The sequence below is a fragment of the Melanerpes formicivorus genome, unplaced genomic scaffold (assembly GCF_026170545.1).
Source record: "Melanerpes formicivorus ecotype bairdi unplaced genomic scaffold, bMelFor1.0.p_v2 SCAF_95, whole genome shotgun sequence".
NCBI classification, from domain to species: domain Eukaryota; kingdom Metazoa; phylum Chordata; class Aves; order Piciformes; family Picidae; genus Melanerpes; species Melanerpes formicivorus.
In genome coordinates this window covers 838,740-866,336 of record NW_027142447.1, presented here as the reverse complement: position 1 = coordinate 866,336, position 27,597 = coordinate 838,740, and the positions used below count along the sequence as shown (strand labels likewise).

General features: G+C 42.6%; 1 protein-coding gene across 6 annotated transcripts in view; it reads left to right on the top strand.

Annotated features, from left to right (window-relative positions):
• STXBP5L (syntaxin binding protein 5L) overlaps positions 1 to 27,597 on the top strand; it is a 252,640-nt gene that overhangs the window by 7,332 nt on the left and 217,711 nt on the right. For all 6 annotated transcript variants that reach the window (XM_068165947.1, XM_068165952.1, XM_068165953.1 and 3 more), the window contains one exon: positions 16,454 to 16,551. In XM_068165947.1, coding sequence (XP_068022048.1) covers positions 16,454 to 16,551 — 98 coding nt within the window. The remainder of the gene's footprint in view (positions 1 to 16,453; positions 16,552 to 27,597) is intronic.

Genomic DNA, 27,597 nt, shown 5'->3' with positions numbered 1-27,597 from the left:
TTCCAGCTGTATAGATGAGGAAGTGTGGCAGCCCGTAACATTGAGCCCCTCTGACAGCAGTCGAGTTGGAAGGGTAAGGCCGAGAAGCCTCCTCCCTTCCAAACCCACCACAGGAAGCAAGACATAGAGAATGCCATATCACAGTATCACCAAGGTTGGAAGAGACCTCAAAGATCATCAAGTCCAACCTGTCACCACAGACCTCATGACTAGACCATGGCACCAAGTGCCACATCCAATCCCCTCTTGAACACCTCCAGGGATGGTGACTCCACCACCTCCCTGGGCAGCACATTCCAATGGCCAATTATTCTTTCTGGGAAGAATTTTCTCCTCACCTCGAGCCTAAACTTCCCCTGGTGCAGCTTGAGACTGTGTCCTCTTGTTCTGGTGCTGGTTGCTAGAGAGAAGAGACCAACCCCTTCCTGGCTACAACCTCCCTTCAGGGAGTTGTAGAGAACAAGAAGGTCTCCCCTGAGCCTCCTCTTCTCCAGGCTAAGCAACCCCAGCTCCCTCAGCCTCTCCTCATAGGACTTGTGCTCAAGGCCTCTCACCAGCCTTGTTGCCCTTCCCTTGTTGCCTTTCCCTGCTCCTGCTGTGATATGATAGACTATTTAGTGTCCACTGGTTTTGAGTCTTCATTCTGACCTGCTTTGAATCAGATTTCCTTTCCCCATCATGTTTAATGTTTGTGTATCACTTGCACCCTTCCATCATGCTTCCCATTGTTTTTACATTCTGTTGAAAGGATTGTGCACAACTACAGAGTAGACTTTAGGCTGGTTACTCATACTGTCCACTTCTGTGTCCACCTTAGATAGTCAAAACAGCTCTGAATTCCACTTCTTTCTCAAATGACTATAGATGGAGTTGTGGCTCCACACTGAACCTGTGAATTGTACCTAGAATGGGTATCATCTGCTTCCAAAATGGAATAGCAGCCACATGTGAACAGCTTAATTCATGGGCCTTGGCTTGATCATTTATGAAACTAAGTGATGAGGGCTTTGAGAGAATTTCCTTTCTGCAGTTGTCTATCTGAATTGTACCTTGTGCATTCCTATTTTGTGCCAAACAGACAAGTTTGGCAATAACAGGTCTTCAACTCTTTACTTGTGGTTTATCCATAGGACAGACCAGACTCCACTGGGCATGGAGCGAAGCAAAAGTCCCATGCCAGAAAAAGATAATTTAATGAATGCCTTCAAGAAGAGAACCAAATCATGTTCCATAGATTATTTTTTAGTTTGTGAGTATTCTAAATTTAATGCTTTTTATGGTGGATTTTGAATTGTTATCAATATAAGAATTACAGAGTCTTCTGAATTGGAAGGGGCCCATAAGTTCACCTCCTGACTCAGCACAAGGCAACCTAAAATGTAAGCCATTTAATGTAAGTTTGTGTGCCATTTCAAGTGTTTGGGGTTGTGTTTTTTTGGCCTTTTTTTAAATCCAGAGATTAATTTCATTAATCTTAATCATGTGAAGTCCTTGGATGGAGAACTGAAATTCAGGATATACTTTTTCCTCCCAAGAAAGAGAGAATGTCCCTCTTCACAGAAAGTATATATTAAGGATAGCTTAATATCATCTTTGGTCAGGAGTCACTTTTTAGTAGGCAGGTGTTGAGATATCAGACTGTCATAACTGAACTTCAGTCTTCTTTCCCTGAGCTAATGATGAGACTGTGAAATCCTTGGGTATCTTGGAAATGGTGGTGGGGGGAAAGGAACATACTGAGGAATACAGTGTCTTCACTTTACATTGCAGAGGCCAGACTCCTGCAATCTGGTGTGGTGAAGCTGTCTCTCATTCTGTGAGAACTGTACTGAATTTATACCTGAGATAGAGCGCTTTTCTCACAAAGTTAATTCCAATCCCCAAGTCTTCTCTTACTGTCTCTCCTTTATCTTGTGAGCCATCATTTTTATCCCCCTGACTGCTATTTCCTGCTCGTGCCACCACTTGGTTAATAAGAAATGTTCTTGCCACGGTAGTGGGGAAACTGATTTTGAATCTCTTCTGGGAGGATGGAGGAAATGCAGCTCGGTTGGCCTATCTCTCAGGGAGTGTTTTGATCCTGGAGCTGTTCTGTGAAACATCAGTTGTATAAGCATCTGTTTTTCAACTTATTTCTGAAAGGAAATATTTTCTGAGAATAATTTTTTCAAAGAAATGACTGAGAAATTACTGAGAGGCTTGTGAGTAAAAACAGTAAGTCGTTTAAGATTGTTTCCTTTTCTTCTTCCAAGTAGAAATACATATACTGCATAAAGCACGCAGCTGTCCTCAGCAGAGGTGGACTCAATCTAAGGCAGAACCTCATTCTCACTTAGATGAATGTTTGCTCATATCTGACTCTTACTCTGAAGCATCTGATACTCCCTGGTGCATGGTATATGCCAAAATCCCTTTTTGAGGTCTGTGTGAAAATACTGTGAAATGTTAGCATTAGTGCAGTCATTTCACAAGGAGAGAAAGGGAAGCACTTGAGAAGTGAACTAATATCCCCCAAGCTAAATGAATGCAGTGGTCTATTGGCTATTCTAAAACCAAGTGTTTATAAAAGCAGCTTATATGGGATATATTAATTTGTCACAGTGTATGTGAGGGGAAAATTAGAGGACTGTACAATTGGAAGTATAAGTAATGTGCATCTGTGCAGAGGACAGAAAGCAATATTGTTAGCTACAGATGGCTGGTAAATATGCTTAAATGTAATAAGATATTATCTGTGCAGTGCTGTGTCTATTCCTGACAGATCACCAACGAAGATCATGAATACTAAAAAAAATACTAGAGACAAGCTGTTGCCTGTAGCTAGGGTCAAAGTCCAATGAGATATACTTTTTATGGTTCCCTTGAAGTTAAGTTGTGTGCAGCACTGAAAAAAAAATAACCATGACCCTTAAATATTAAGGCTTTGAGCTGATCAGTGCACAAATTCAAAAGCAGCCTTACTGAATGTGGTGGTTTATGTGAAGATACAGGTGTATGTGGCACCAGCTCTTTTTGCAGAGTCTGAATCCAGCACATTAAAAATGATTGCTTATATTTCATGAAAACAATCTGCTGTGTAAGAATGCTGTGAGGTCAAACACCCAGGAGTCAGGTCTCTTAGTCAGCTAGTATTTAATTACATCTATGTGTGTGGTAATCTGGTCTTTATCACACACTTCTATTTTCTTGTTTTGCCTGCTTATGTTATGTTCCTGTACTCCATCACCTCCTGACTTCAACTGTACACAAAATACAGGAAGAATAGATGTTGGTTTGTGTGTGCAATTGTTCTTGTGGGAAAACCTCTGCATTATCCACTGGACATCACCAAAACAAAAAAGGGTCATGCTAAATAAATTATGAATGCTCACTTCTGCTTTGTTCATCCCATTGCATCTATGGTATCCCTTAAGGACAGATGTGTGCTTTCAGTTACACCTGTCCGGCATCAGCTGTGTTACAGATCCATTCCGTTATAGCTGTGGATAAAAGTTAATTGTCCAGGGTCCAAACCCCTCCATTTTATTCGTTGTTTGCTCCTACATCTATTTTTAAACGCTCACCGAATGAGGCAAAGGCAGGAACATGCTATGTGGTTATGTAAACAGTGATCTGATTCTTAGGATCTTTGGGTATCGTATCTTCATTTGTGTCTGTGAGCTATGCCCTTGGTAGCTTTATGGGCAATGCAGCAGAAGATACTAATGTGTGTGTGTGTGATCTGGATTTCACTGCTGTTAGAGGGCAAAAAGCTGCCACAAAATACCTCCTATTTAATTTGGAACATATCCTCACCGTAGATGAGATACTGGCCGGTACCTCCAAATTCAATTCTCGGTTCCACAGAAGAAAAGGAGTCTTTACATTGCATACAGCATGCATACAGCAAGAAGGCAGGACAAGATGAATTATGAATTAGTAGTAATTAGTCTACAATGTTGCAAATGCTAGCTATGAAATCTGGTAATAGCATTTGTGTACAGGAGTGCCAAATCCTGCTGCAAAAGGAAAGATTTTCCCAGGAACACAGGAGGAATACAGAGGATATAAAAGCAGAGTTTTAACACCATGTTTCTATAGCTTAAAATAAAACAAACAAAAACAACCCTTCAAGAACTTAGTCATAGTAGCAAATTTTTCTTCCATCAGAGCAGCATGTAATTTTTCTTGACAAATGGTTTTAATTCCCCATTACAGCTGGTTGGGGTTTTTTAAAAATCTATTTTATTTTTAATTTAAAGTATTCCAGAAACAACAAATAAGAAAAGAAAAGAAAAGAAAAGAAAAGAAAAGAAAAGAAAAGAAAAGAAAAGAAAAGAAAAGAAAAGAAAAGAAAAGAAAAGAAAAGAAAAGAAAAGAAAAGAAAAGAAAAGAAAAGAAAAGAAAAGAAAAGAAAAGAAAAGAAAAGAAAAGAAAAGAAAAGAAAAGAAAAGAAAAGAAAAGAAAAGAAAAGAAAAGAAAAGAAAAGAAAAGAAAAGAAAAGAAAAGAAAAGAAAAAAAGAAAAGAAAAAAAAAGGATAGGATAGGATAGGATAGGATAGGATAGGATAGGATAGGATAGGAATAGGATAGCATAGAATAGCATAGGAAAGGAATAGAATAGAATAGAATAGAATAGAATAGAATAGAATAGAATAGAATAGAATAGAATAGAATAGAATAGAATAGATAGGATGGGATAGGATAGGATAGGATAAGGATAGGATAGGATAGGATAGGATAGGATAGGATAGGATAGGATAGGATAGGATAGGATAGGATAGGATAGGATAGGATAGGATAGGATAGGAATAGGATAGCATAGAATAGCATAGGAAAGGAATAGAATAGAATAGAATAGAATAGAATAGAATAGAATAGAATAGAATAGAATAGAATAGAATAGAATAGAATAGGATGGGATAGGATAGGATAGGATAGGATAGGATAGGATAGGATAGGATAGGATAGGGTAGGATAAGGATAGGATAGGATAGGATAGGATAGGATAGGATAGGATAGGATAGGATAGGATAGGATAGGATAGGATAGGATAGGATAGGATAGGATAGGATAGGATAAACCAGGTTGGAAGAGACCTTCAAGATCATCGTGTCCAACCCATCATCCAACACCATCTAATCAACTAAACCATGGCACCAAGCACTCCATCAAGTCTCCTCCTAAACACCCCCAATGATGGTGACTCCACCACCTCCAAAATAAAATACCTCCTTCAGATCAGGGACCTTAACCAGCTGTAACAGAGCAGAATATTAGCAGCCTATAGAAGCAAAGTTCCAGAAAACTCCCCAAATGGGAAGACTTGTATTAGTGATTGCTCTGTTGGTCTGGCTTAACATTAATAAAATCAGGTGTTTTTAAAAATGTCTCATTACTGTTATGAAATTACCTTGTATTCTGCACTCACAGTCAGAGTGAAGACAAAACCATTTTCTTTTCAGGGCTATCTGATGTGTTGAATGTTTTTACAATGCTCGTGAATAGCCATAAACCAGAGAGGTTACATTCTCAACCAAACTATCTCAAACTCTAGAGCAATAGGGTCAAGGATGCAATAACAACTTTAGTAGGTAGGCCAAATTGAGCTTTGAACTAAGTGGCTTAGAGTTGGGGTGTATTTTATTATTTAATATTAAAGCCAAGGACAAGTATAGCCTGTAGCATTTTTCTACAGGTTGATGCACTGTTTCTTCACACCGGTTTGAATGGCAAGAGCAGGAAGTCCATTACAGCATACTCACTGAACAATGAATGCTGGTCTTCCATTGTGTTCTCCAGCCCTCAATACAAGAAAGACATTCAGGTCCTGGAGTGGGTCCAGAGAATGGCAATGAAGCAGGGGAGGGGTCTGGAGAACACGTCTGGTGAGGAGCAGCTGAGGGAACTGGGGTTGTTTAGTCTGGAGAAAAGGAGGCTGAGGGGAAACCTTCTTGCTCTCTACAACTCCCTGAAAGGAGGCTGGAGACAGGTGATTGTTGGTCCCTTCTCCCTACTAACAAGTGATAGGACAGGAGGAAATGGCCTCAAGTTGTACCAGGGAAGTTTTAGGATGGATGTCAGGAGAAACTTTGTGACTGAGAGGCTGCTCAAAACTGGAGCAGGGGCTGGTTGAATTGCCATCCCTGGAGGTGTTTCAAAGACTCAGAGATGTGCTGTTGAGGACATGATTTAGCACTGGCCTTGGCAGAGTTAGATAATGCTTGGACTTGGTGATCTTAAAGTTCTTTACCAACCAAAATGATTCAGTGATTTTCTTCCTTTTTTGTGTGTATTTTTCTTACTTCTCCCCCCCCCCCCCCCCCCCCCCAATCTTGATAGAGTTCCTCTAAAAAGAACAGGAAGGGAAGAGGTGAAATCATTTTGCATACAATGTATTCTCTTCACCTAAAGACTTCTCCAAAGAAATTAATCCATACTTTTTGATGATGACTATAAGATGTTATGCTGTAACTTATTTTACTAACTTACTATGCAGTAGCTCAATGCTGGGGTAGATGTTGCAAGATGGTGTACTTAGAATCATAGAATCATACAATCATAGAATCATAAAATCAACAAGGTTGGAAAAGACCTCAAAGATCATCAAGTTCAACCTGTTGCCCAAGACCTCATGCCCACTAGACCATGGCACCAAGTGCCACATCCAATCCCCTCTTGAACACCTGCAGGGATGGTGACTCCACCACCTCCCTGGGCAGCACATTCCAACGGCTAATGACTATATCACTGAAGAACTATCTCCTCACCTCCAGCCTAAACTTCCCCTGGTGCAGCTTGAGACTGTGTCCTCTTGTTCTGGTGCTGGTTGCCTGGGAGAAGAGACCAACGCCCTCCTGGCTACAACCACTCTTCAGGTAGTTGTAGACAGCAATAGTTGTCAAGCAGTTGCTCGGCCCCAGCAACACTCATTTAAATAGATCAAACAAGATTCAGATCCAACTACTTTACTCTGAGCAGGGAGAGTTGGAGTAGGTAGTCTTCAGAGCTGCCTTCCAACTTCACCTGGGCTGTAGACTGGTAATAATGCAGTTTGAGTACCAATGTGATTTTATTTATTTGTGATTTTTTTATTTTTCTGTCTGAATTATATTAATTTTGGTTTTGGTTTTTTTTGTTAAATGCACTACAATGTATTTCAAAGCTCAAGCATGAGAGGAATGCTTTTTGAAATTCAGAAAGCCTTATTTTTTCCCCCCTGTGATTCACTTAACTTGGCTATTTGTATCAATGTGAATCATATGCAAATAGGCCCATCCTTATTTGGTAGTCTTTAACATACAGTTTGCAGAACTGAAGATGACAGTGGAAAACCCAATCTCTAAGGTCTGTGCAGAGATATTTTGTATGAAAAAAAGGAACTTTAGTGAGGACTACAAGATTTCTGGATGTTGGTCTCTTCTCCCAGGCAGCCAGTACCAGAACAAGAGGACTCAGTCTCAGGCTGCACCAGGGGAGGTTTAGGTTGGATGTTAGGAAGTTCTACACAGAGAGAGTGATTGCCCATTGGAATGGGCTGCCTGGGGAGGTGGTACAATCACCATCATTGGGGGTATTCAGGAGAAGACTTGATGGGGTGGTTGGTGCCATGGTTTAGTTGATTAGGTGGGCTGGATTGGTTGATAGGTTGGACGCGATGATCTTGAAGGTCTCTTCCAACCTGGCCTATTCTATTCTATTCTATTCATTGGTTTAATTAAAAGATGGGTTTGGATGTACTTTCCTTTTCAGGGGCAAAGCAAGATGAGGAAATTAAAATAGATGATATGTGGTAGAACCAGCATCTTTCAAGAAACAGTCATGTGGTCTACATGGAGGCTTGTAAAAATCATCAGAGTGGAAAAAAAGGACAAATTAAATATAGACTTTATATAATTTTTTTTACAACCTTATTTTTTTTACATTTTTAAATAATATTAAGCTGCTTCCACAGGGGAAAAAAATAATTCACATGTTCACAGTACAAATATGGACAATAAAAAGGTCAGTTAATTTCAAATACTCCAACATATATTTCTGATTTCTTTTTTTTTTTCATAGAAGTATAATCATCAGCATATTATATTTGTGAAACTAAACTGTTAACATTCAGGATGTATTTGAAGTCTGCTTCATATGCAGGACTGTGGTGGTTTGAGCCTTAACTGGGAGTTAAGAGCTCAGATTGGGGCAAGGCTGAGAATCTCTCCCCTGCTCCCCCCTCCTCCCTCCCAACAGAGAGGAAAAAAAAAAGGAAAGGGAAGGAGCAAATGCACCAAGCAATAATTTGGAGTCAACCTGGAAGCAGAGAGGTGAGGAGTTTTCTTTAAGCAATATATATATATAACAGTAACAGGTAAGGTTCACAAGGGCAAGGAGCAAGGATGGATGGGAGGGGGGAAAAAAACAAGAATACAAAACCAGTCTCTCTCTGAAGAGGCACAGAGGCAGCAGGGAGAAGGATGAGGCCCAACCATGTGGTAGAAGATCAGGAAGGCAGCTGCAGTAGCTCTCATCCAGGAGAGGCAGGAGCCAAAAAGGAGGCCTAATGACTGCAATGCCTTCCCTTTTATACCCTAGCTGGGCAGGGAGAGGGGAGTGGAACAGACTCAGTTTCCCAGGGGGAAAATGCCCTGCAGGGAGGACAAAGCACTTGCAAGCCCTCCACCCTGTTTTCAGAATGGGCGTTAACCCACCACAAGGGCAAATAATTTCTCCAAATTCTGCCATAGCTTATTAAGCAAGCTTTTATAACAAAGTAAAGTCTTTAACACACAAATTAAAAGACAAACCAACTTTGCCCATTGCTGCAAGGACTGCTCTTCTATAGCAAAAAAAGTTTTGTGTGTGTCATTATCATGAAAGTCTTTTACTAATGTGATTGCTCCTTGTGCACATATTTCCTTCCTGCTCCTGTATTCAGTAACATTTCTCTTTTTCCCTTGTGTGCTCACATTTCCCATGGTTTTTTCTCTGCTGGTTTGCGTTGGGTTTTTTTGTCTTCATCCATACTGATCTCCTTTTCCTCCCTCTCTCAGATGCACTGCTGCTGGTGAAGATAACAAGCTCATAAGAAATATCCTGCTGAGACAAACCAATGGTCCATATCTCCCAGCAGTCAGTCTCTGACAGTGGCAATAGAATATATCATTTTGGGGGAGTAGTAAGATCACTTTTTGCAGTCCCTTCCTTTTCTAATCTCCCATCATCCACCCTCACTGGAGATGACAGAGAGGAGATCTTTTGCCAGTCTTTTTAGAATCCATTTATCGATAATGCTCACAAATGTGTCTAATGCCTTTTTCAACCTGCTGATACTCAAAACCTCCTATGGTGGCAAGTTTCAGAAGTTCATTAGCTGCTCTCTAAGGAAGTATTCTTTTTTGTTGTTGTGGTAAACTCATCTTTGATTTGTGTTGAATGGCTCCATGGTTTTCCCAAATAACAGTTCCACATTTAGTTTACCTACTCTCTTGATTATGTCAATCTCAGTCAATATCCCCCCAATACCCTTCACTTCTCCAAAATGAAGTTGCAGCACTTTTAGTCTTTCCTGATAAGGCTTGTGTCCATCACATTCAGCGTTAGTTGCCTCCCGTCTGTCAGCTCTGGCTTCACTGCCTCTTCACTTGTGGAGACAAGAGCTACATACTGTACTAAAGTAACGGACTCACAGATGTTCTTACATAGCAGCAAAATGACACCCTCTGTTATTTTTATCAGTCTTCCCCATGATGTCCAACATTACTTGGCTTTTTGCGGAGTGCTGCTGCATGTTAAACCAAAAACTTGAGAGGAATGACAACCATGCCCACAAAATCGCTTTTCTGAGTTGTAAATGCTACTTCCAAATTCAGCGTTGTGCAACCCTAATTAAGGTAGTGGGGATTTTTCTCTTAGTTTTCCTCTTTTACATCTACCCACACTGAAGCTCATTTTTCACCTTCTTGCCCACTTATTCAGGCTAACGAGGTCTTTCAGAAGTTGATCACCACCGGTGCTGAATTTCACTATCCGAAAGAACCATGAACTATCAGCTATGGACTTGGACATTTCAGTGTTCAGTATCTTAAATGATCTAGAAAAAATTATGAATAACATTTCCCCAACCAGTCATCATCCATGGAATACCCTGCCTGTTCTTTGCTTTCTGTTGTCTAACCAGCTTTCAGTCCACAGAAAATCTTTTCTTCAGTCCTACAATAACTTTGTTTCATTAATGGCATTGCTGTGGAATGTTATTTGGAATGCTCTTGGAAAATCCCATTTTATTTACATGCATGGTGACAGCTTCATAGAGTTAGAGGATAGGATAGGATAGGATAGGATAGGATAGGATAGGATAGGATAGGATAGGATAGGGTAGAATGGAATAGAATAGAATAGAATAGAATAGAATAGAATAGAATAGAATAGAATAGAATAGAATAGACCAGGTTGGAAAAGACCTTTGGAGAGCATTGAGTCCAACCTATCAGCCAACACCATCTAAATCATCTAATCATCTAAACCATGGCATCAAGTGCCTCATCCAGTCTCTCCCTAAACATCTGGAGAAGAGGAGGCTCAGGGGTGACCTCATTACCCTCTACAACTACCTGAAAGGTAGCCAGGGAAGGGTTGGTCTCTTCTCCCAGGCAACCAGCACCAGAACAAGGGGACACAGTTGCAAGCTGCGCCAGGGGAAATTTAGGCTCAAGGTGAGGAGAAAGTTCTTCACTGAGAGAGTCATTGGTCATTGGAATGTGCTGCCCAGGGAGGTGTGGAGTCACCATCCCTGGAGGTGTTCGAGAGGAGATTGGACGTGGCACTTGGTGCCATGGTTTAGTCATGAGGTCTATGGTGACAGGTTGGACTCGATGATCCTTGAGGTCTCTTCCAACCTTGGCGATACTGTGATACCTCCAGCGATGGTGACTCCACCACCTCCCTGGGCAGCCCATTACAATGGGATTTCCCATTGTAGAAACTCTGCTGCCTTCTGTAATGATCTTCATCTATGTGCTCAGTTAGTCTTTATTTTACCATGTCAGTGGGGACAGCAGCCAGCCTTGCCAGTCTGTGGCTTTTGTTTCAAGAAGCAAAAAGACCCAGGGAGTTATTAGAATATCCTGTGAACATGTTCGGAAGCCCTGGTTCCTAATATAGATTAAGAACCAAACGGATTCCATGGCTTGGGTTTAAAAGTTTGGAAAATTTTGGGCAAGCTGGAATTGTTACAAGAAATACTTCTTTTAAAAAAGAAAATTTAATAACAAGTATGTCCCTCCTGTATAATTTGCTTAGGTTGGAAACTTAACAACATCTTGTCCTCTTTCCATCTAACCTGATCAAGGAATGGTCTTACCAACAGGTGATTCCAGACAAAGCAGCCTGTAAACATGAGATATCATATTCATATAGCAACATAAAGATCATGGAACCATGGAATTATAGAATCATAGTATCAATAAGACCTCAAAGATCATCACCCAACACCTCATGACCATGAACCATGACACCAAGTGCCACATCCGATCCCCTCTTGAACACCTCCAGGGATGGTGACTCCAACACCTCCAGGGATGGTGACTCCACCACCTCCAATGCCCAACAACTCTTTCTGTGAAGAACTTTCTCCTCACCTCAAACCTAAACTTCCCCTGGCGCAGTTTGAGACGGTGTCCTCTTGTTCTGGTGGTGGCTGCCTGGGAGAAGAGACCAACCCCCTCCTGGTGGCACTTGAAGTCATGAGGTGTTGGGTAACAGGACGGACTTGATGATCTTTGAGGTCTTTTCCAACCTTATTGATTCTACGATTCTAACACTTTGGAAAGATATGTCTTTGCAGTCTAATGTAAACTACCATAGAACACAAGAAAAAGAGTAATGCTGGAAGATGGCAGATATTGCATATTACTAGTAGTGTGTTATGGTTTTGGTTTGGTTTTGTTGTTTGGGACTTTTTTGTTTGTTTGTGGTAGTGGTGGTGGTGTGGTTGGGTTTGTTTTTGCAAATGAAATATACCATGGCATCTTAGAGTTTATTGTGTTCTGTGCAGTGCATCAAAATACTCACTAGTGGAGTACTAGCAAGTCCAACTAATCCATTCCCTATATTCATTTAGGTAAATTGCTTCTGTAAAGATTAACGTTAATGAAAGTTATTTGAAAGAGAATTTACAAGAAAATGACAAAGTGGGATGATGATTTATGCTGAAATTGTAGCTGCATTTGTGATAATTCTGTTTCAAGTAGATTATTTCACATATTGCACATGAACTGCATGTCCCAGGGAGCGCAGACTGCCTCTAGAGAGAGCGTGCCAGAAAAGGGGACATAAAGAAGGCTGGATGAAGCAGTCCTGGCTCCATCTGCTGTCTGCCTTTTCTATTATTTTTTTTCTTCTTTTTTTTTTTTATTTCTGCCTGTCACCTTCTTTTAGAGAGCATTAAGGGTGGGTTGGTTCTATATCTCTTTAATCTCAGTCTGATGTTTTGGGATACCTTTTTTCCCCCTGCTTCTATCTGCTACCGAGACAGCTTAATTTGGAAAAGAGAGATTTACTTTCGTGTTTTCTGCTCACTATTTATAGCTTTGGTTTATATTGTTCCTATTAGACATGACTCAAGTTGGAATATGCTTTTTTTGTCACTCTAGGATCAAGTTAATTTTGTGGCCTTCCCCTCTTCCTCATCTATAGTAGTAAATATTGTAAAGAAGCCCAGCTAGAGTCATTAATAATTCTTACACGTATGCTCACGCTGGCTGTGTCAATGCATGATTGAAAAAGATCCCTCAAATGCTTTTCATGTCAATTTATCTCAGTCTTTGGAAAGACAAGGGTTGTTGGACCAAAGCTGAGGAGAAGAGTCTGGGGGTCTGAGATGTTACAGCTTGCTCTTCTGCATCAGGAGAAGTGTGGCCAGCAGGTCAAGGGAGGTGATTCTGCCCCTCTAATCAGTTCTGTTGAGACCCCACCTGGAGTACTGCCTCCAGTTCTGGAGCCCCTATTCCAAGAGGGCTCTGGAGGTGCTGGAAGGTGTCCAGAGAAGGGCCACGAGGATGAGCAGAGGGCTGGAGCACCTCTCCTGTGAGGACAGACTGAAGGAGTTGGGGCTGTTCAGTCTGCAGAAGAGAAGGCTCCCAGGTGACCTCATTGTGGCCTTCCAGTATCTGAAGGGGGCCTACAGGAAGGCTGGGGAAGGACTTCTCAGGATCTGAGGTAGTGATAGGACTAGGGGGAATGGAATGAAGCTGGAGGTGGGGAGATTCAGGCTGGAGGTGAGGAGGAAGTTCTTCCCCATGAGAGTGGTGAAGCCCTGGAATGGGTTGTCCAGGGAGGTGGTTGAGGCCCCATCCCTGGAGGTGTTTAAGAGCAGGCTGGATGAGGCTGTGGCCAGGCTGATCTAGTGTGGGGTGTCCCTGCCCATGGCAGGGGGGTTGGAACTAGATGATCCTTGTGGTCCCTTCCAACCCTGACTGATTCTCTGATTCTGTTGAATAGGCTCAATTTTCAGATGTCTTCTGAGCCTACTTTAACTGGTGCCAAAATCTCAATCATAAAGACATCTTTATTTGCCTTAACTGTCTACAGTATAGCTTGGCTCTTCTTCCAAGCTGGTTTTGTCCTTTATTTAGAATCCTAATAAATATAAATATTTTACTAGAAAATTGTCATTTACTTGGATGCTCAATTGACTTCAAGAATTTTTGTTTATTTAATTGTTACTGTACCAATGGCAGAACCTTGCATTCACAAGAACTTCCTGATTGGAATTAGAGTAAATACCCAGATTTGGCAAGTGGCTGCAAAATAGAAATGAGCCTTTGGAGCCTATCCTGGAGGTTAAATGTTGTTATTAATCTATGATCCTAAAAAAATGTACATCACAGCACCTGTAAAATAAAGTTGTCTCAGTAACAGAACCCAATTACAATTTCCAGCTGAAAAGTCTGACTGGAGATTGCAGAAATTGGGCTGGTGCTGAATGCAAATAGGTCTTCAAGAATGTTGACCTTTGCATTTCTAGATTGAAAGAATAGTACCCAAAGCTCCAGTCGCAGCTAAACGTCAGGGAAAAGTTACTGTGACTGGAATGGCTAGAAATGAAAACCCTCTGTTATAGACAGGGTTTGTAAGAACTGGTAACCAAAAAAATATAGCTAGTTCATTAATAGAATAGAATAGAATAGAATAGAATAGAATAGAATAGAATAGAATAGAATAGAATAGAATAGAATAGAGTGGAAGAGAATGGAGTAGAATGGAATGGAATGGAATGGAATAGAATATACCAATAAGGTGGTTTGTTTTGTTTTGCTTCATTTTGTTTTGGTTTGGTTTGGTTTGTTTGTTTGGGGGTTTTTAGCCAGGAAAAGACATTTATTCAAAAGAATACAGAAATCTCAAATATTAGAAAATTAGTAATGCAGTTAGGCCAAACATTCGCAGAATCACAAAGGTTCAAAGAGACCTCAAAGATCATCGAGTCCAACCTGTCACCACAGACTTCATGACTAGACCATGGCATCAAATGCCACATCCAATCCCCTCTTGAACATCTCCAGGGATGGTGACTCCACCACCTCCCTGGGCAGCACATTCCAGTGTCTAACAACTCTCTCAGTGAAGAACTTTCTCCTCACTTCCAGCCTAAACTTTCCCTGGCACACCTTGAGACTGTGTCCTCTTGTTCTGGTGCTGGTTGCCTGGCAGAAGAGACCAACCCCCTCCTGGCTACAACCTCCCTTCAGATAGTTGTAGAGAGCAATAAGGTCTCCCCTGAGCCTCCTCTTCTCCAGGTTAAACAATCCCAGTAATTCTTGCTGGGTTTGGAACATGAGAGGTAACCCCATTGTTATAGTATGTCAAGTCTAGTCCCGAATTGCATGTGAGAATAATAATGAAAATATATTACATTTGAATAACCCTATCATGAGAGAAAGTTTAAAAGTATTCCCCCAACACAAAGCAAACAAAGGGAGAAACAGGGTTGTGGGTATCTTTGATTTATTAATTCCATTCCATTCCATTCCATTCCATTCCATTCCATTCCACTCCATTCCATTCCACTCCATTCCACTCCACTCCATTCCGTTCCACTCCACTCCATTCCATTCCATTCCATTCCACTCCATTCCATTCCATTCCATTCCACTCCATTCCATTCCACTCCACTCCACTCCATTCCATTCCATTCCATTTCATTCCATTCCATTCCATTCCACTCCATTCCACTCCACTCCACTCCATTCCATTCCATTCCACTCCATTCCATTCCACTCCATTCCACTCCACTCCACTCCATTCCATTCCATTCCATTCCATTCCATTCCATTCCATTCCATTCCATTCTATTCCCAAAAAAAGTGAGTTACATTTTCTACAGCATACTGAAGTAGAATAGAATAGAATAAACCAGGTTGGAAGAGACCTTCAAAATCATCATGTCCAACACTACCTAATCAACTAAACCATGCAACCAAGCACCCTATGAAGTAGCTTATGTTTCTGGAGTTTTGCACTCTAAAAACTAATAATTATGCATTATTTTAATGTCAGTATCCGTAATGTCAACATCAGTAATAATTAAGATATCAGATGAGTAAGATTTCTGTTAAGGAAGTGGTTATTTGCTGGAAAACATACATTTGGTTGTTCTTGAACCACTCGGGAATATCAGTTCAAGTGTTTCCAGCTGTAAGGGAAGAGTTGGAGTGATACAGCTGTAGAAACCATCAGCTGACATGTATTCAAAAGGGCAGGTCAGCAATTAAGGAGTGCCTTTTGTTGAAGTTCTGTAGGACCTCCTGAATGCTTCAGCAGAGTTTGTGAGCAACATAATTCTAAGGCAGGAAAAGTTATCTTACAAAGTCCAGTTCTGCGCCCCTCAGTTTAAGAAGGACATTGAGACACTTGAAGGTGTCCAGAGAAGGGCAATGAGGCTGGGGAGAGGTCTGGAGCACAGCCCTGTGAGGAGAGGCTGAGGGAGCTGGGGTTGTTTAACCTGGAGAAGAGGAGGCTCAGGCAAGACCTTACTGCTCTCTACAACTACCTGAAAAGAGGTTGTAGCCAGGAGGGGGTTGGTCTCTTCTCCCAGGCAACCAGCACCAGAGCAAGAGGACACAGTCTCAAGCTGCACCAGAAGTTTAGACTTGAGGTGAGGAGAAATTTCTTTACAGAAAGAGTTGTTAGCCATTGGAATGTGCTGTCCAGGGAGGTGGTGGAGTCACCATCCCTGCAAGTGTTCAAAAAGGATTTGGATGTGGCACTTGAAGCCATGGTTCAGTAGTCATGAGGTGTTGGGTGACAGGTTGGACTTGCTGATCTCTGAGGTCTTTTCCAACCTTATTGATTCTATGATTCTATGAAATGCTGCAACCTCAGCAAAGGATAGAACAGATTCTCTTCCTCTATGCAAAGCTTAAAAACCCCATCCGCCCTGTTACCTGTGCTTACATTTCAATTATTTTGCTCATTTGTTCTGTTTCAGACGGTTCGCCATGGTTTCCCTTATCTACCCACTGCCTTAGCTTTTGATCCAGTTCAGAAAATTCTGGCAATTGGAACAAGAACAGGAGCCATCCGAATGTATCCTTTCTCATTCAGAATTTACACCGTTGCTCTGTATTGGTTACACAGTGGCGTGAATCATCTCCTACCAGAACTCAGGTAAGCTTGCGCTTTATGTTATCTTCTACTTCACGTTGCTGTACTCAGTGGACTGGAATTGGATGTGCTGCTGAGGAATTACCATTATCTCCTTAGGGTGTCCAAAGAAAGGGGGTTTTTTGAGCTGAGTTTTTGGCATGTGGTTATGTCATATGTTAATTAATACAAAACAGAACTAATTCTGGAGTTTCAGCAGGAAAAAAGTAGACACTTTTCAGTATGCAAATGTGAACTACAGAGAGGTAATGAGCAAGTTGCCTAGTAATAAATAATTTCATTGCTGCAATGCAGCTAGGCATTCACTGTAGATATATCTACATATGAAATACTGTCAAAGCTTTTTCAAGTGAGTGGTGGCACACAAGTGATTTTTAGGGCAGAATTAAGTCCTTCTTGGAGGAGAAAGTGAAACATTACAAGCCCTATGAGGAGAGGCTGAGGGAGCTGGGGTTGTTTAGCCTGGAGAAGAGCAGGCTCAGGGGAGACCTTATTGCTCTCTACAACTACCTGAAGGGAGGTTATAGCCAGGTGGGGGTTGGTCTCTTCTTCCAGACAACCAGCACCAGAAAAGACAACACAGTCTCAAGATGTGCCAGGGGAGGTTTTGGCTCAAGGTGAGGAGAAAGTTCTTCCCATGAAGAGTACTTGGCCATTGGAATGTGCTGCCCAGGGAGGTGGTGGAGTCACTGTCCCTGGAGGTGTTCAAGAGGGGATTGGATGTGGCACTTGGTGCCATGGTTTAGTTAGTCATGAGGTGTTGGGTGGCAGGTTGGACTTGATGATCTCTGAGCTCTTTTCCAACCTTATTGATTCTATGATTCTGAATAGTGCTGTGGTTGGGGCGAAAGTGCAGACTGCTTGGCTACCATCAGAGAAATGCAGCCAATTGTTTATTTGTTTCTTTATTGGTAGCACCAATAGGCCCTGCTGTGAATCATACTCCATTGTGCTGGGCAATGGAGTAGCCATCACTTGAGGTGTTTAGGAGCAGACTTGATGGGATGCTTGGTGCCAGGGCTTAGTTGATTAGATGGTGTTGGGTGATAGGTTGGACATAATGATCTTGAAGGTCTCTTCCAACCTGGTCTAGTCCATTCCATTCTATAGACATAGCGATACAGAATCTATGTTTGGGATGCTGTCATTCATGTAATGATTTATAGCAAGGTTTCCTGTGGCCAGTTGTAAGTTGCATAATGCTGTTGTTGCTTCCTTGTCTTTCGCAAGCGATAGGCAAAGTGTTGGTGTTTCTGTTGGTCACAAGTTATCAGGTCTCCCAAGATAAGACATTTCCAAAGAAAATGGAGCGTGTACCTCTGTGTGGTGAATTAATGTTCAACATTACACCTTCAGGTGATCATTTCAAATGATCCAGCAGCAGTGCCAAAATTGACTATGCTAAATGGGCCTGAAATAGGGTATATTATTCATAAGCTGCCATTAGAGCACAGAGATAAATGAAAGTTCATTTTGGTATGACAGTCAATTTGTCTTCTAGATTTCTTTTCAGGCTGCTTTAGATGCAACTGCTACAGCTTCTACAGCAATGGGAATTGCTGTTGCCATGCTCTACTGATCCCAGCAGTCTCTGTGGGATTCTCAGGGAGCTTCAAACAATGTAGGTTTTACCTACACTGGTGACTCCTGGGTACTTGATCCTGGTAGGGACGGCCATGCTTCAGCCCACAGAATGAGTGTGCTGCATATCATCAATGAAAGAGTATCTCCCTAGAACCAGCATGAGCTAAAAAAATCTGCAAATGAAAGGCAAAACCACACTCTTGAAAAAATGGCTGTGCCATCTAGTCATTCTTTCCCTTTGTCCTAAGCAGGAAATTTTGTTTCCTTTCTGAGGATCTATTTCCCTTGTTGAAACTTGCTCTTAGCTCACATACCTTTGATCATTGCTCAGATCATTGCTTGATTCCACTCTACCTGGACTGTACTTGCATCAGGCAAATGCACTCGGATGAAGAGGGGCTGTGAAATTGAAGTCCTTTTCTTAGTGTCTTTGTACCTTTCTCTTCTAGTCCTACTCTAGAGAACCTTCTGGTATTACACACAGTAAAATGAAATGTGCAGTCTCTGGTTACTATGAAAAAGCCACAGAGTGTTAGGGGTTGGAAGGGACCTTAGATTCACCTACAGCAGGCTTAGCAGGGTGGCATCCAAGTGAGTTTTGAAAGTCTCCAGGGAAAGAGACTCCACCACCTCTCTGGGTAGTCATTATAGGTACTTTCTGAGTCGTGAGTCCTTTCCTTTGGACTTCTTCCATCACATGAAAGATGTGCTTAGTCAATACAGCCACCTACTTCAAACACCAAGAATAGAGCATCTACATATTTTTGTACTGAGATGCTGATTATTTGGTGGTCAGCTGCAGTAAGAAATTCTAAGAGAGACTCTTCTATAGCTATTATCATCTTTGCTTATGAAGAAACGAAAGCTTGTCTTAAATCTGGTGCAAAGAAAACAACACATGGGGTCCAAAATGGCCACCATACCAGTGCAAGCTCATCAAACAAGCAAACAAGTAATGTATTTTTGGATATGTTTTAGTGTTGTCTATTATTGTTGCTAATACATATTCTTTAGGCCCAGAAAGCCAATCAGATCCTGGGCTGCATCAAGAGAAGTGTGGCCAGCAGGTCAAGGGAGGTGATTCTACCCCTCTAATCAGCTCTGATGAGACCCCACCTGGAGTACTGCCTCCAGTTCTGGAGCCCCTATTCCAAGAGGGATCTGGAGGTGCTGGAAGGTGTCCAGAGAAGGGCCACGAGGATGAGCAGAGGGCTGGAGCACCTCTCCTGTGAGGACAGACTGAAGGAGTTGGGGCTGTTCAGTCTGCAGAAGAGAAGGCTCCCAGGTGACCTCATTGTGGCCTTCCAGTATCTGAAGGGGGCCTACAGGAAGGCTGGGGAGGGACTGCTCAGGATCTCAGGTAGTGATAGGACTAAGGGGAATGGAATGAAGCTGGAGGTGGGGAGATTGAGGCTGGAGGTGAGGAGGAAGTTCTTCCCCATGAGAGTGGTGAAGCCCTGGAATGGGTTGTCCAGGGAGGTGGTTGAGGCCCCGTACCTGGAGATAAGAGCAGGCTGGATGAGGCTGTGGCCAGGCTGATGTAGTGTGGGGTGTCCCTGCCCATGGCAGGGGGGTTGGAACTAGATGATGCTTGTGGTCCCTTCCCACCCTGACTGATTCTATGTTGTCATGGATGCAGGTTCCGGGGCAGGCAAATCTTTGTTTGCACTGCTTGTTGCTTGAGCAAGAAAGTAAGGAATCCATGAGACATGCAAGGCCTTTAGAATAGAGAGTTCCATCTTGCTGTGTGCCAGTGTTATCAGACAATAGTAGCCATTTTATAACTAAGCAAACAAGATTATTCTCACTCACCAGCACATGAAAGTGAAAGTGTTGCTCTGCCCCCACCCTTCATTTAGCTGCACAGTGCTGACACTCACTCTGACACTTACCAGTTATTTCTGTGAGCAATCCAGTTCACTAACCTGACAAAGTACTAGTTCTTTTTTGCTGCCTCATGTTTTGCCAGATTCATTAACTGAATTATCTGATGCTTTCCTCTGGAGCTAGTGAGAATGGTGCATAAGGAAACTGAGAAGAGTGCATAGTTTTGGCCTGGAGAAGAGGAGGCTCAGGGGAGACCTTATTGCTCTCTACAACTACCTGAAGGGAGGTTGTGGACAGGTGGAGGCTGGTCTCTTCTCCCAGGCAACCAGCACCAGAACAAGAGGACACGGTCTCAAGCTGCACCAGGGGAGGTTTAAGCTGGATGTTAGGAAGAAATTCTTTATAGGGAGAGTGATTGGCCATGGGAATGTGCTGCCCAGAGAGGTGGTGGAGTCACCATCACTGGAGGTGTTTAGGAGGAGACTTGATAGGGTGCTTGGTGCCATGGTTTAGTTGATTAGATGGTGTGTTGGACATGATGATCTTGAAGGTCTCTTCCAACCTATTCTGTTCTGTTCTATTCCTAGTTGGGACTGGACAGAGAAAACAGAAGTGTTGGGAGTAAAGATCAGTTATGACATTGACTTGTCTTACTATGTGAAATTGCACCCCAGAAATCCAGTGATGGCAGAATGCACTTACCTATGAAATTTGCTACAAATTGTCAAGATTGCCTTTAAAATTTGGGTGTGGAAGATAGCCTATCTTTTGCTTACATTGGAAAAAGTCTTCTTCATGTAAAGTCATTTACAGATCACAAAAATTATAGAGGCTGAGCTCAAATGAGGTTCTTTTGGTAGAGATAGCTTGTTGACATTTGGGTTGTGATTGGTGGCACAGAGTCAACTTGGAGGCCTGTGGCCAGTGGTGCTCCCCAGGAATCAGTACTGGGCCCAGTTTTGTTCAGTATCTTTATGAACAACCTGGATGAGAGGATTGAGAGTACCCTCAGCAAGTTTGCTGATGATACAAAACTAGGGGGGTGGGGGATGACTGACACCCCATCAGGCTGTACAGCCATCCAACATGACCTGGACTGGCTGGAGAGCTGGGTGCAGGCAAACCTCATGAAGTTCAATAAGGACAAGTGCAGGGTCCTGCACCAGGGGAGGAATAACAACAGGCACCAGTACAGGTTAGGTGTTGCCCTACTGGAGAGCAGCTCTGTGGAGAAAGACCTTGGAGTCATAGTGGACAGCAAGTGCTCCACGGGACAGCAATGTGCCCTTGTGGCCAAGAGGGCAAATGGTATCCTGGGGTGCATCAAGAAAAGTGTATCCAGCAGGTCTAGGGAGGTTCTTCTCCCCCTCTACTCTGCCCTGGTGAGATCATAAGTGGAGTATTGTGTTCAGTTGTGGGATCTCCAACTCAGGAGAGACAGGGATCTGCTAAGAGTCCAATGGAGGATGATCTAATAATCATCCATGAAGATGATTAGATGACTTCAGCATCTCCCCTATGAAGAGGGACTGAGACCTGGGACTGTTTAGTATTGAGAAGATAAGATTGAGCGGGGATCTGATTTGATCAATATCTGTAAATATCTGAAAGGTGGAGGGGGCCAATCTCTTTTTGGTGGTACACAGTAATAAGTCAAGGAACACTGGATGCAAACTTGAACATAGAAGGTTTCACCTCAACATGAGGAGAAGCTTCTTTACAGTGGGGGTGACAGAGCACTGGAGCAGGCTGCCCAGAGAGGTTGTGGAGGCTCCTTCTCTGGAGACTTTCAAACCCCACCTGGATGCATTCCTGTGCAGACTACCCTAAGTGATCCTGCTTTTGGCTAGAGGATTGGACTCGATCTCTGGATGTCCCTTCCAACCTCTAACATTCTGTGATTCTGTGATTTGTATTTGATGGTCTTTTCCAGCCCAAATGATTCTGTGAGTCTAGAGGATTTCCTCAACTCTTTCTGTCAGCCAGTAATGATAAATCTGATTCCAGAGCTGCTATTCCAAGTAAAGGGGAAAATTAAACCTAAACCTAAGATAGCTCTATTGAACAGTGTGGATCCTTGGGCAGCCAGTGGCTACAGAGAGCCTACTTATACCAGGAGGTAAAACTGAGGCTGTTTGTGCACTCTGGAAAAATATCAAGTAAGGAAAACAAATAGCACTAATTAAATAATTGCCTGCAGAGTTCTGAGGAAGGATGGAATTTTGCAGTAGTTACAGGAAGTGTGGTAAAAATCACTTGACATCAGTTTGAATGTACTTCAAAAGAGAATATAACTTAAGGTTCTTGTCTGTGAGAGGGATGGCGTAACATCTATATATAAAGTGGGACAGATTTACTTTCCCTGGAACTGCTGTCTCTTAATCTAAACAAGGTTTCAGTAGATCTTTATCCTTAAAATAAGCCAAGTGTGTTCCATGCTGTTTATTCTATTTGATTTATTGGGCAGATGGAATGGGGGAAGCACAGACAAGATCATAAAATCAAAGTTCTGTTGTTTGAGTTGGAAGAATCATTGATGCATTTTATCTCTTATCTCATTGTGGAATTATTTGGGATTTTTGCAGAGTGCCTAAAAGATTCAAGAACACAAACCTCACTGAAGTCCTTTTAAAAATCCCCCTGGAAATCAACACACACATGCCTCTCTCTCTCTCTCTCTCTCTGCCCCTTCCTTCCTCCCTCCCTTCCTTCTTCCCTGGAGGTGTTTAAAAGATGCATAGATGTGGTGCCAAGGGCCATGGATGTTGACCAGTTAAAGAGTAGAAGGGCTGTCCAGAGGGACCTTGACAGAGGGACAGTTGGGCAGATTCCAACACGGTGTCAATCAACAAGTCCAAGTGCAGGGTGCTGCACTTCGGTCACAACAACTCCATGCAGTGCTACAGGCTGGGGTCAGAGTGGCTGGAGAGCTGCCAAACAGAGAGGGACCTGGGGGTGCTGGTTGACAGTAGGCTTCTGAACATAAGCCAGCAGTGTGCCCAGGTGGCGAAGAAGGCCAATGGCATCCTGGCCTGCATCAGGAACAGTGCAGCCATCAGGAGCAGGGAAGTCATTGTGCCCTGTACTCAGAATAGGTTAGGCCACACCTTGAGTCCTGTGTCCAGTTCTGGGCTCCTCAATTTAAGGAGGACATTGAGACACTTGAACATGACCAGAGAAGGGCAACGAGGCTGGGGAGAGGCCTTGAGCACAGTCCCATAAGGAGAGGCTGAGGAGCTGGGTTTCTTAGCCTGAAGAAGAGGATGCTCAGGGGAGACCTTCTTGCTGACTACAACTACCTGAAGGGAGGGTGTAGCCAGGTGAGGGTTGGTCTCTTCACTCAGGCAACCAGCACCAGAACAAGAGGACACAGTCTCAAGCTGTGCCAGGGGAGGTTTAGACTGGAGTTGAGGAGAAAGTTCTTCATAGAAAGAAATATTGGCCATTGGAATGTGCTGCTCAGGGAGGTGGTGGAGTCACCATCACTGGAGGTGTTTAGGAAGAGTCTGGATGGGCCACTTGATGCTATGGTTTAGTTGATTAGATGGTGTTGGGTGATAGGTTGGACTCGGTAATCTCAAGGGTTGTTTCCAACCTGGTCTATTCCATTCCATTCCAGTTACTAAAAAAAGAAAAGAAAATCAGCTGCATCCCAGTCGAAACCAGGACCTGTAAAAAAGAATTAAGAAATAGTGCTTTGTTGCCAGGATTTTACTGAATTCAAGAGGAAAAACCCCCAGCTTACTGTGATACTGAGATGACGACTAGTGGTGAGAGTCAACCATTTCAAAGAAGTGATGTGTCTTAATTAGACCTGGTGTGAGCTTTAGAGCTTTCCCTACCTTTATTGTTCAAAAGTTTCTGTCATCAACAGAAGTGCTGTCATGCTTTGGAAGTAATGCACATCAATTTGCCCTCTTTTCCAGCATGCTAATTATGTTTTTCAGAGAAATATCCATGACCTAAATTTGGCAAACATCCTTAAAACACAGAAATTTGTAGTCATTCTATGCACTTATCTTGACTGTTTTATTCTTTTGCTTTTATCTGTCATCTCCTCTTTCTGGGAGAGAGAATTGATATTTTGCTTTTATGTGTCATCTATTCTTGTTGGGACAGAGAATGGATATTTCTCCAAATAACTTAAAAAACCTAATAGAATAGACCTTCAAGATCATCGCATCCAACCCATCAACCAATCCAACCCACCTAAACAACTAACCCATGGCACCAAGCACCCCATTAAGTCTCCTCCTGAACACCTCCAATGATGGTGACTCCACCACCTCCCCAGGCAGCCCATTCCAATGGGCTATCACTCTCTCTATATAGAACTTCTTCCTAACCTATTCATTGGATGTTTTGGGGAACTTCAGTAAGTCTATTCTATGGGTTAGGTTCATCAGAATACCATGACAGGAGAGAAATGAGCACCTCCAGGGATGGGGATTCAACCATCTCCCTGGGGAGCCTGTTCCAGTCTCTGAGAAATCTTTCTGTGAAGAGGTTTCTTGTATAATCCAACCTAAATCTCCTCTGGTTCATCTTGAGTCCATTTGCTGTCATCCTGTCACTTGTTACTAGGAAGAAGAGACCAACACGCACCTCACTACAACCTCCTTTCAGGTAGCTGTAGCGAAAAAGATCTCCCCCAGTCCTCCTTTTCTCCAAGACCTGTTCTCCAGAGCCTTCACCAGCTTCATTGCCCATCTCTGGACCCACTTCTGCACCTCATGGTCTTTCTTGTAGTGAAGGTCCCAAAACTGAACCTGGGACACATAGTGTGGCCTTACCAGTGCTGAGTACAGGGGGACAATCTCTTTCCTGCTCCTTCTGGCCACACTACTCCTGATACAGGCCGGGATGTTTTTGGCTTTTCTGGCCACCTGGGCACACTGCTGGCTCATATCCAGCTGGCTGTGTATCAGCATCCCAAAGTTTTTTCTCAGCTGGGCAGCTTTCCAGCCATTCTGCCCCAAGCCTGTAGCATTGCATGGGCTTGTTGTGACCCAAGTGCAACACCTAGCACTTGGCCTTGTTGAATCTCATACAAGCAGCCTCAGTTCATTGATCCAGCCTATTCAGATCCTTCTGGTAGAGGCAGAGCCTTCTGACCCTCATGTGATCAGCACTCCCTTCTAGCTTATAGTGTCTTCTACAAGGCTAGTGAAGTAAGTAGTTTTAGAATACAATGGAATGGGATAGGATAGGATAGGATTGGATTAACCAGGTTGGAAATGACCCCTGAGATCGGCGAGTCCAACCTATCACCCAACACCATCTAATCAACTGAACCATGGCACCAAGCACCCCATCCAATCTCTTTCTAAACACCTCCACTGATGGTGACTCCACCACCTCCCTGGGCAGCACATTCCAATGGCCAATCTCTCTTTCTATGAAGAGCTTCTTCCTAACATCCAGCCTGAACCTCCCCTGCAGCTGGAGAGTTTTCAATGAGTGATGACTGGAAATGTGCTCTCATTGTAACACTGCTGACTTGAGCAGAAAGGGGATGTCTCAGTCATCTGTCTAGTTACTGGTAATAGCTATGCTTCTCATTAAACTGTGTCTGGGATGTTGGATTTTTTTCATTGTCCTAATACTGTCTAGCTACATTTATATGTTGCTGTTCAAAAACACCTCTAAAAATGCTCACAAATAACATAGGAGAGAAATATTGGGATTTGATTATTTTGTACTGTGGTTGATTTGTGCTTTGTGTGTGAGTGTGATTGCTTCAAGAAGGCTAGAGCCCTCATCACCCATGAAACTGCTAGACTTTAAGCAGCTACAGCAGGTGCCTTTTAAATGCTAAGAATGATTTAGAGGAGTTTGGCTTTGTGTTTTGCAGCTAGCTGTAATTTCCACAATGCAAAGCTGATAGCTCTATGACATTATATTTACGAGTGTCAGAAGCTTCAGGATGTGATGAATTATGCAGTTTGATCTGAGACACACCGATTTCAAATCCACCATGCTTTCATTATGAGACATATCAACGTGATGCATAGTAGATGTATATTAACAGTTGAATAAATTCTTGAATAGAATAGAATTAATCAGGTTGGAAAAGACCTTCAAGATCATCAAGTCCAACCTACCACCTGACACCATCTAATCAACTAAACCATGGTACCAAGCGCCCAATCCAGTTTCTTCTTAAACACCTCCAGTGATGGTGACACCACCACCTCCCTGGGCAGCACATTCCAATGGCCACTCTCTCTTTCTGGGAAGAACTTCTTCCTAACATCCAGCCTAAACCTGCCCTGGTACAGCTTGAGACTGTGTCCTATTGTTCTGGTGCTGGTTGCCTGGGAGAAGAGACCAACATCTGCCTGGCTACAACTTCCCTTCAGGTAGTTGTAGACAGCAATAAGATCTCTTCTGAGTCTCCTCTTCTCCAGACTAAGCAACCCCAGCTCCCTCAGCCTCTCCTAACAGGGCTGTGTTCCAACCCCCTCCCCAGCTTTGTTGCCCTTCTCTGGACACCTTCCAGCAACTCAACATCTTTTCTAAACTGAGGGGCCCAGGCCTGGACACAGGAATCAATGTGTGGCCTAACCAGTGCAGTGCTGCTCTCCAGCAGATCACCTCCTAACCTGTACTGGTGCAGTTTATTATTCCTTCTACTTCTCATAGATAATTGTATCTTAGCAAGACTGTTTATATGTCTAATAGCATCATCTCTTTGTTTCACAGCAGTTTTTCATACAGTAATAATTTACCCTGGAAGATCTAATGGCACCTCTTAGATTTTGTGATTTCAGAGTGGTCTGTCTGGGCCCATAGCTCTTGTCTCTAATGAATTTAATGATTTTATATTAACAGGTCATTGGATAGCATATAGAGATTATAGTAGGCACTAGAAGCTATGACTTCTCCATCCTACATGGTAATCTACTGGCCATTATTTCTTATTCCATCTCTCTTGATGAGCCTTGCCTTCTTCCTTCCCTAAAGCTCTGCATCCTGCTCTCCTGAACCAAAAGTATCAACAGTCACTGTAGTTCCAAGAAGGGTTTGGTCAGAACATTGTGCTCATAGCACTTTCATTTTAAGCAGAGTAACTGTTCATTTTTGTTTCCTCATTACTTTTAGATGCAAGAAATGTTGAACTGTTAATGGGGCAGCTTTTGCCTGCTTTCTAAGTACATCTTTTCATTCATACAAGAAGATTTCTGGTAGATAGAGGCAGCTGATGACTTAGAAATGGCTAAACAGAATTTTTTGAGATAAAAGCAAGGCCTGAGACTTGTCCTTTCAAGTCCTGAAATGAATAGAGCCTTTAACTTGGTTCATGTCTGTAAAATGGAAAAGAATCAGACTATGTGAAAAAATTATACAAAATGTAATGCAGAGTTGTACATTTCATTCATATTCTTAAATTATATTTTCCAGAGCTATTGAAGAAAAGAACTCCCTAAATACATTCAAAACATAGTAATGAGTACTCAAAATATCTGTGAATTACCCTGTGTATTTTGGTTATGCATTGCCCTGAGCATTTTAGTTATGCCTCCATAACTTGTGGTTAGAATAGAATAAACCAGG